Source organism: Pseudonaja textilis, chromosome 3, assembly GCF_049901715.1.
Source record: "Pseudonaja textilis isolate UNSWEBS1 chromosome 3, rPseTex1.2, whole genome shotgun sequence".
Classification (NCBI taxonomy): Eukaryota; Metazoa; Chordata; class Lepidosauria; order Squamata; family Elapidae; genus Pseudonaja; species Pseudonaja textilis.
The window spans coordinates 36135782-36146177 of NC_141992.1; the positions used below are offsets into that span (position 1 = coordinate 36135782).

The window sequence follows — 10396 nt, forward strand, 5'->3', positions numbered from 1 at the left end:
AGTTAATTTTTCAGTTTCCATAATTTGAACAGTTGCTAATCAAGGCAATTATTAAGGAAAGGCTGACAGTCTAAACCAGGGATGTCAAACTCACGGCCCGGATGCATCACGTACTGGCCCTGCACCCGCCCGGTTTAGCAAAGGGGAAAAAACTCCCATCACATGACGCCACCATGACGACATAAGTTTGACTCCCTTGGTCTAAACAATAGAGATGTAGACACAATCACATACCATCATTTAAAAGAGGAAAAATAACAAATTTTATTTTCTTCAAAAGCCTGATAAAAATGAATAAAATATTCAATTATTTTATTCATTATATTAAACAAAAATTATTCCTAGGCAGGCTTCAAATACAGGATTGCTTGTTAATCACTCAGTCATTTGGAGCATACAACCTGATAAGAAATAGTAATTATTGTCAAGACAATTAACACAGTCTGCTAACATTAGTAATTTCATTCTTGACGTTAAAGCAAGTCTCAACATTTCACTTATCAAGCTAACAAAAAGGTTTTTTTTCTGATTTCATAATAGTGAATAATGTACCTTCCTGAATCTATGCCTAGTACCTACTGTCATCTTTCTAGGCCTAACGTGAACAAAAGTTGAAACATACCTGGAAAAAAAACAGGTTGAAAAAGGCACACCTACATGTTACACACACTCAAAAGGAAATAGCTAATGTTAATTCTTCACATAGTTAATGTGAAGAAACATAAATACATGAAACTCTATTGCTCCCAGGTGATGGTAAAAGTCATAAAAATACCATAAGCCCTTAGATTAGAAATGAGATAAAAATAAAATAAAGATTATATCCCCAGAACAGAATACATATTGTGTTGTTTACAAGTCAGATGAAGACTTCTTTTTTCATTACAAATACGTATAACACAAACACATCACTGAAAACATTGTTGTATGCCATGTTCTAGATGACAAAATCTATCCTAGGTTTCACTGCTATATGAAAACACTGACACACAATTAGTCATTCAATCTCTATTGAAACCAGAATATATTCTTACTTTTGCTAAAAAGTCATTGTCCCCAAAATAAATTTTAACCAATCTTTTTTTATATGGATTATAGATTTAATGATTTAATGAAGTGAAAAGAAATAAGTTCATAATGTGAGAATTGTGAGTTTTATATTGTAATTTTTCTTAAATAAACACAATCACTATTGCCACTTCAATTAAAATGCAAATAATATAGCACTACTTATGAGGGCATTTCCTCCCTACTGGCCATTCTCTGAAGGTTTCTTATTATATGACAGAAAAACTTTTAAGTGAAATACTAGAAATTAAAATAATCTGTACATCTAAGAAAGCCTGATGTATATTTAACATGCTTCAGACAGTCAAAGTGTACCTTGTACAATAGAACAGTAGTAAAATATATCATAATAAAAATTATTATTCAAGACTATCATGGTTATATATCTACACATGTCTACAGATATAAACACACATATCCACATATATTATCATGACCAATTTGAATTTTAATAACATATTTATTTCCTAAGAAAAGATACTCATTTAATACCACAAAAACCAATGGGTTAGATATGTGGCATGAAGGCAGAAGCGTTAAGAGTTTTCTTCAATTTCTCTTTCTTCCTACAGCCAATTCCTGCAAAAATCTGTTCCTGTGATCTGAAGGACCATCCAACATGGTGTGCAATACTGGAACTATAAGATAAATGTAAAAAAGGGGGTTGGGTACTATTCTGTTATTTCTCCAGCAGGAAATCTACAATTGATCCATTATTCCTTTTGCAAATGTTCACAGAAGGACTGAAACAAATAACTGGAACAAATATCCCTTATAACAGCAAATTATATTGGAAAGCCATGGAATTTTATGAGACTATATGAAACTGTATTCCCTTGTCAACATTTTCTAATTGAAATAAATTTATTCTAATTTCATCAAAATTGCATTTCTGCAAATGTTACTTATTTCATAATTTTTTTTATTTTAGATATTCCCACTCTTTAACAGATTCACAGAGCAGCAAATGAAAGAGTCAGAATGACAATATAACCAAGTAAAACAAAATCTGGAATTCTCCAGAAGCAGAATTAAGAATGTACAGAAAACAAACAAAAAACCTGGGAAAACAGGGACTTTGCCTGATGTTGAAATTATGCTTAAAATATATCTTCAGCTAGACGAATCTAGGAAGAGCATTCCAAAATACAGATTCCACCCTCTAACAATCCACACCTCAGATACTGGGAGCACACTAAAAGGCTATTAGAAGGCAGATATAGGACATACATGTCATATATATGACATACATGTCAACACAGTGTTATTTGAACTTTAGATCCAAATAATGCACATTATGTTTTTAACAAATCATTCAAAATGCCCTGATTGTAATGTAAAAAGTAGGTGATCAAAATTTGTGATCAAACCTGATAGAAAAGGAAACCAATCATAACACAACATACATTAATGTCCAACTCTCATATCCTCCCCCAAATGATAGTGATCTCTAAACCTAGCTTCAATAGCACACCAGCTAAGGCAAGGACTTGTCGAGGATACTAAAAGCAGAGCAACTAACAGCAAATCTTAAGATTTTGTACTTGGCCTGACACCAGGGCCATTAGTGTCAGAATGAATAGAACAAAGATGAGGATGATGCAAACTTTTATTCTGACTCTTAAGAGGTGGTTCAACTATAAAGTCACTCATTGCCACTCCTAAAAACACATTTGTTATTACTAACTTTAGTAGGTAATGCATGGATCTCTCACTTAAATAGAATGGAATGATTTCCTGTGAACTCAAGATTGCACAGGCTTTACGCCTTAACTCAGTGGGATCATGCTGAAGAAAACCAAGCTGAAGGATGAATGCCATGTCATCAATCACTGTCCCTGATTTCACACAATACTTATTATATCTGCCAAATGGTCATCTAGGAGTCATATCCAGAACTCTCTGAAATCAACTGTTTTACTGGCAAGATGCTACTCTTCTATATGCAGTATGATGGATACTGTTTACACACCATATCCTCTTTCGAAGCTGGAATATCAAGCAGTAAAACTTTTTTCAGGAGTTTGCAAGACTATGGTTACTTTTTACTGTTTAATTCTTGTGGAGGTCACAGCTATCGTATTGAGGGATTGTCAAAATATTATCAGAACGAAGACTCATACAAAGCCATCAACAACAAAACCCTCAAAATCTTACCAGAACCTACAACAAATCTGAGAATGTATGAAGAAAACTGCACCATCAAATGAAGGCTTATTAGTTATATTAAAAATTGCTTGACAATTACAATTATGTAATATACAATTATGACCCAAACCCCCAATTCCGTCTTCTTAAAAGCCTTTCTGTCTGAAAAGTGTATGTCATTAAAAAACTATAAGCAAGGTAAGAATTCCATTGGTTGGGGCATAATTCCTTGCCAATCCACACATCCAAAATTATCAAAAAATGTATACTAATAAAATATTTTGCATAGTATATAAGTGTTCATATTATTGAAATCTTACTTAGGCAACTTGTATCCATCACATATTAAGAGTTAAATGACAAAAATGCAAGCTTGCTAGGTATTTTCCAGTGCTGAATATCTTCACTGTTGCATTAGAAAAAGTAACACAATACGAGTCCAAATAAAAGACAATGAAATTCTAATGATAGCCTCATTTAGGGAGCAGACTTTTGAGGATGCTTCTGGTGCTCATTGCACATTAGAAATTCTATTAATAGAATTCAGTGTTGCTTATCTTAGGCCTTGGCACCTTGTGGTCTCTTTAAAGGTTGCCAAGGGAAAAGATTTTGAAAGTCACAAGTATCACAGCAAGTCTAGTACATGACACATTAAAGCAACAGACAGATCATAATTCTCATTTTTTTCACACAAAAACAAAAAATGAACCCAAAGAGTCTGTAATTTTACAATATTTTATTATTTTAGCAGCATGTCAATTATTTGAAATCATTGACAACTATCCGTTATGGATTTTCATATTCTGCAATATTAACTTCAATTATTTTTTTTGTTTTAGAACCCCAAGAGTTCTATTAAGGAAGAAGCAACAATATGGAAAATATTCTATATGCTGTATATTATGATAGGGGTTTTTTTACATCAGAAATAATATTTTCTACTGGAAATAAATACAAAATAGAATAATTTGATATCAAAAATTCTCCATTTAAAGCAAGTTATCATGAAAATTAGACAACACTTACCAAACTAAACTGATCTTTCTCATTTCTAAACAAACAAAAGAAAAAAAATCTCTTCCTTCTATTTTTCATTCTTTTGATGATGAAAGCAGAGACACAATAACTTTAGATTAATCAAATGTATTTGCATGGTCTTATCTTCCCCCATTCCCAGATTCAAAATCACATAATAAAAAATGTGTATTAGTAATTAAAAAAATGCATTGTGTGTGTTTCAGTGAGAATAAGAATAATTGTTTGGGTAGCAAAATGAGAAAGCCACAGTAACCCTAGTAACAGAAATAACTGACAAACTGTTATATTATAGGGGTTAATTCATCCAACAAAGCCACAGGATGGGTATCTTTGTTTATATGGCAAAGAGTCTTTTTTAACATTAAGTTCAAGTAAAACATAGCAAACAAAAATAAATAACAAAAGAATTGATGTCTAACATCTGCTCCATTGCCTTTACTATGCAACTAATAATCTAAACTGTTCACAGGCATAAGTCTGAGCTGGGCTGTCCAATTCAGGTAGATGACTTTTCATGTCATTTATGAAAGAAAGGAAACACTGGGTGGGCAGAAGAGCAATCTGGTGACTATGGAGAATGCAATCAATCTTCCCAAGGAAGGAATCAGTACAACAGTATTAAGTCTATTGGGGAATGATCAATTCCAATACCTACAGAAAGGAGCCCTCGGAAGGTGTGTGTGTGTGGGGGGGGGAATTAACCACTGAACTAACCCTCTCCACTTATCTGAGAAACCGTCCTCCACAATTTCAAGCTCAGCCTCTGACCCAACGCCAGCCATCCCATCCCGGGCTCTCCACATGTGCTGGGCAACAGCTACCCTAAGCCCCGGCAGTAGAGGACTTGGTCTTGCAACCCGTCCGAAGGGCATCCCAAGCACAAGCAGATGACTGGGCAACGCTCCCATCCATGGCTCTGGACGGATAAATCCCGGAGATTCCGGGATGGCGAAGAGGGGCGAGACGCGATCCCTCGCATACAGCTGCGCTCTCGCCCCCCTCTCCATCCCCGGCAGATTTGGGGCGCCGAGGTGTTGGGTGCAGGTGCTCCGCCCTGGGGGTACCTGATGTAGCGCTGTCAGCCCGTCTACGTTGACCGTGTTAAGGCGGGCTCCTCGGGCCAGCAGGCGCTTCACCTCCTCCGTGTCTCCGCTGGAGCAGGCGGCCAGAAAGACGGCGCCGTCTTCGAAGCGCACACGGCCCCCACCGCGGTGCCGGCTCCGGGCGGGAGTCACCGGCTCCAGTTCGGTCAAGGAGCCTTTCCAGCGCTTCAGCTGTTCCGCCCGACGCAACCTTGCCGATTCGGCCCGCTTGATCCCCAGGTGGCCCGGCTCCGACATGGTGGCGATGGCGGCAATGACAGCCGACCCTCCCCGTCGGTCTAAGTGCTAGGAGCGCGCTGACCGCCCCCCGCCCGTGAGAGAGCGCGACGGCCAGGCCGCCATCTTCCTTACTCCCCCCTCCCCCTCCCCGAGAGTTACTGTGGCGCGAGCGCAGAGTTCAGCTTAAAGGATCATGGGAAAAGTAGTTCGAAGGGGCTTCGCTGAGTGGGTGTCCCAGGGAGGAAGATTGGGCTTCCAAGGATGACTGCTCTCCCTGGTGTGCAGATTTCTAGGCTGTCGGAATTAAGGGAGGCTGGTTATAACCCGGTCGAGCTGCCGACACGAGAAACAAATTATTGTGTATTATTACCACTTTCAATAATCACGTTTGAACATTTCCCCACAGCAGCAGAGATAAGCACTTCTTCCATACCTTAAGGCAGTGTTCCTTAAACTTTTTGCTCTCAGCACCCTTCCTACTTTTAAAAGCTATGGAGAACTCCGGAAGAGCGTTGTATGCATTATGATCACTAATATTTACCATATTAAACATTAAAATATATGTATTTGTGGAATGTGTATTTATTGAATCATACAAAATTAGCTTATTAAACCCATTTGATAGTAACAGAAATATACTGGTCATTTAAAAATACACTTTTTAATAAAATAAAAGAAATAGAATAGAAATAGAATAAAAATAATAATGAGAAGAGTGATTTAATTTTTTGCAAATATAGTTCATATTTGGCAAATTTGATTTGACAAACTCCTGAGAGGGTCTTGTGGGACCTCTGGGGTCCTTGGATCACATTTTAAGACTTACTTTAAGGCTTAGATTGAATACTCAAGATAGGATGATTTCTAATAAACACACAAATATACAACTTGATCTAGGTTTAGCCCCACCTGATGTCTTAGTAGCATCCCTGGTACCACATTCAGAAAAGTAATAGTGACATTTCAACTGGATTAAATTTAAATTACATTTCAACTGGATTAAATTTAAGTATAGCTAATAGAATTGCATTCCAATTCTGTATTAATAATTAGCCCCACCTGATGTCTTAGTAGCATCCCTGGTACCACATTCAGAAAAGTAATAGTGACTCCAAATGTAAATTACATTTCAACTGGATTAAATTTAAGTATAGCTAATAGAATTGCTTTCCAATTCTGTATTAATAATTTTTTTATTTTAGATAGAAATACACAATTGATGACAGCTTTTGAGCATCTCTGGGAGTCACATATAAAATTCAATGGTAAATGCAGCCTTGGAGTCTCAAGATTGAGCCCTTGTAAATTATGGAGACAAGGAAGGTCTGAACTGATGGGCCTTTTCCACTGACTTAGAACACACACAGAATTAGCCAAGTTACATGTTAGTATTCATATAATCCATGTTCATTTTAAACATTGCATAGATTAATCTATATAATGTTTAAAATGAACATGGATTATAAAGGGCAATATAGAATGAAAGAATAAGGAAGATCACCTAGTTCAAAACCCTATTCAATGAAGAATTCTGCTATTACAACATTCCCAACAGATTCATTCATTCATTCATTCATTTATTCATTCATTCATTTTATATGGCTGTCCATCTCAAACATAAAACTCTGGGCAAGTACTGTCATACAGCCTCTGTTGAGACATTCCAGTGAAGAAGAATCTACTATCTTCCAAGATGGTCTAGCAACTAGTCCATTGGTGAGGAACTCTTGATTAGGAAATTTTTCTGATGTCCAATCAAAATCTCCTTATAGTTTAAATCCCTTGTCACATCTTGCTGCCACATCTTGCTCAGATTCTTGAAGATAATTATAGCTAACAGTGTCTCCAACTTTTTTTGTGATTTTCCTTCCAAACTATTTATCATTTTGGTTATTCCCTATTGGAAATGCTCCATCCAATTTGTCAAATGTATTGTTCAGAAAATTTGACCAATCCAGAATAGAGAAAAATGTGTGTTTTTCTTGATGTTCACACTATAGTTGTGTTACTTAGATTATGGTGTTGGCTCAAAATCAGCTTCCGAGCCATCAAATTTACCAGAATCATTTTCACATGTACTGTTACCCAATATAGTTTTCCCTATTTATGATTTTGTTGTTTTTTTCTGCCCAAATGTAGAGTTGCATTTTTCCTGTTGAAATTAAACTTTCTGGTTTCTATCTATTTTTCCAACTTGCCAAGATCCTCCAAAATCTTGATAAGATCTAAGTCATGTATACAGAAATCTAAAGCTCATTTTAGAGAGAAAACCAAAGAAAAATATGATTTGAGGAATTTTGGTCTAGTCCTATTGCTATCATACTATCTTGGCTAGGAGAAAGACTACTTTCTCTTCTTCCTTTTAAAGTTGATATAATCCCTACAGCTCTCTTTCTTACTTTTAGTTTACCTTGTGAACCTAGGTTGCTTTAACACTTTTAGATGTTGTTGTAACAACATGATGCTTTACTCACTATAAGCCTCATCATAGAGTTTCATCAATAATTTAGAAAAATTATTGCTATTTTGGAACGTGAAAAGAATGTGAATGTGCTTCAGCAGTGTAGTTTTCAGGTTAATTAACATGTTTATTTAAATTCTTTTAATCTTGTTAACGCCATCTTGTGGCTGATATAGCTCTTTGCATTTCAGGCTTTATGTCAGAATAAAATAATCCATTTCAAGTGTAAGTCTTCCTTTGAATTACTTGCTATCATTTATGAAAAACATTGATGCTATAATTATGCTAGGAAATTCCTACAGCAAGACAGAGGAGGCCAGTACACTATACTGCTTCCTGTTATATTTACAAATATAGGCATTGCTATGACTTTTATGTATACTGACATTCCTCTTGCTAATACTTTGTCCAATGAAGACATTAGTTTTTGTGCATGAGATGATTGTTCAACTTGTTTTGAGTACTATTCTAAAATTAAGCTGTTCTATAAGGTAGGGTCTAAGAACAACATTGCTGGCCTTTTATTTGTTGTTGCATGCAAGCTTTTAATTCAGTGGCCATTTTGAATATGTATCCACTACAATTAAAAATATTGTGCTTTTAATAACTCATCCGGTTGGATTTTTATTAATTCTTTATCAGGGCAAAACAGGTCATTTCAGCTCATGAACCAGAGGTGGGATGGACATTTGTGTCATCCTTTGAACATGTTGTCAACTGACACAGAAAATTCCCGCCAACCAGACAAAAATATAATTCTAGAGCCTGAATATTTACCAATCCAAGATGTCCAATGTGTAGTGTTCAAGTATTCATGTTGGATAGTTCAATAACCCACAAAAACAACCTTTGCTTAGAGTAATTTTATCATGACCCTGATAAAACTGTACTGCAGTCATTCTGGGAAGCGTGTTATCTCTCCTGTTTTTTCATTAATAATTTCAGCTGCAATAGGAAAATTCTCAGAATCTATGAGATAATACATGCCAAAGGAATCTCCATCTAGTCTCCATCTAATCTCCATTTTTCAGAATGTTTCCCTATGCAGACATATGCATGATAGTACAGTGTGTTGAGTTTTACTTTGTGTTGGAAGCACCAAGAAATTAATGCTAAAATTACATAGAAGCAGCTGTTTTAATAATGCAATATTCTGTGAGCATTTATGGTAATACCTTAAAATCTTCATCCATTTCCATTTGTGTATAAGCCTTTGTTAGGCTTAGTATAAATATCTTCAATTCTAGGCAATTCTAGTCTTCAATTCTATTGCTCAGCCTTTAAAAGTAAATTAATGATAACTTTAAAATTGCCATTCATTCTGGCAGTTGCATTCTTTTAAAACCAAGTAGCGTGGGAAAAAAGAACCCTGGCTTCTATCCAGTCCAACTCAGGCTCTTTTGCATATGGCTTGTGGACGTACTTTGTGAAAATTTGGGTCTAGCAGTTTCATGTAATACTTCCTTACCTTTTGTGTAAATATGGATGTTAGAATGTGGGGAAGCTATCTGTGAACACAGACTCAACATCAACCAATACCCTTTTCAACTTACCCTCAATGGTTTCAGTGATACAATTTTAGGAAAGCCATATTAATCTATGGTGGTAAAAATTCAGAAGTCTTCTGTTCACAGAAGCTTGTGCTTTTTAATATAATCTGCAAATATGTAAAGATCCTTATCAGCCTTCTAATCCAGTGTCACCATCCTTAGAGACTGATTCATTTGTTTTCACAACATGTAAGTCTAACATGTTCCAAATGTGCTTTTTCAAGAGGCAACTGGACTTTCTAGTTTTTCTTTGAAGACCCTGATGACACAGATAAACCTTCAGGTGACCTTAATGACCTGCTAAAACAGGGATGTTAAACTCAAGGCCCAGGGCCAAATCCAGCCCATGGGCTGCTTAGATCTGGCCCATGGGCCCCCTCAGGAAACAGCAAAGGACCAGCTCGAGATGCCTCTGCCAGCAAAAACAGTTCCATTTTCACTGGCAAAGCACTTGGGCTGCCACAGGCATCTTCAACAAAAGTGCCATCGAGCTGGCCATGCCCACGAGCTGGCCATGCCCATCCCGAAGACAAACATAACCCTGATGCGGACCTCAATGAAATCAAGTTTAATACCCCTGCACTAAAAGAATGCAAATGACCAGCTGTCTGCAAGGAGTACAAATCCTTCCATTTCTCCATCATCCAGTCAGAGCTGAAGAACCTTTTTGGATGAGAAGTGAAATGTCTTCAAAAAACCAGAAAGTCCAATTGCCTCTTGAAAAAGCACCTTTGGGACAACCATGATCTGGATGGCTGAGAATCTCCATAAGATATAAGTCTAACATATTTTGTTGATTATTATATTTT

At 36.4% G+C, this 10396-nt stretch overlaps 1 protein-coding gene across 6 annotated transcripts in view; it reads right to left on the reverse strand.

Annotated features, from left to right (window-relative positions):
- Positions 1-5726, reverse strand: part of PPP1R12B (protein phosphatase 1 regulatory subunit 12B) — a 105629-nt gene extending 99903 nt beyond the window's left edge. For all 6 annotated transcript variants that reach the window (XM_026713033.2, XM_026713031.2, XM_026713032.2 and 3 more), the window contains exon 1: positions 5319-5726. In XM_026713033.2, coding sequence (XP_026568818.1) covers positions 5319-5594 — 276 coding nt within the window. In that variant the 5' untranslated portion in view covers positions 5595-5726. The remainder of the gene's footprint in view (positions 1-5318) is intronic.
- Between the last annotated feature and the right edge of the window lie 4670 nt (positions 5727-10396).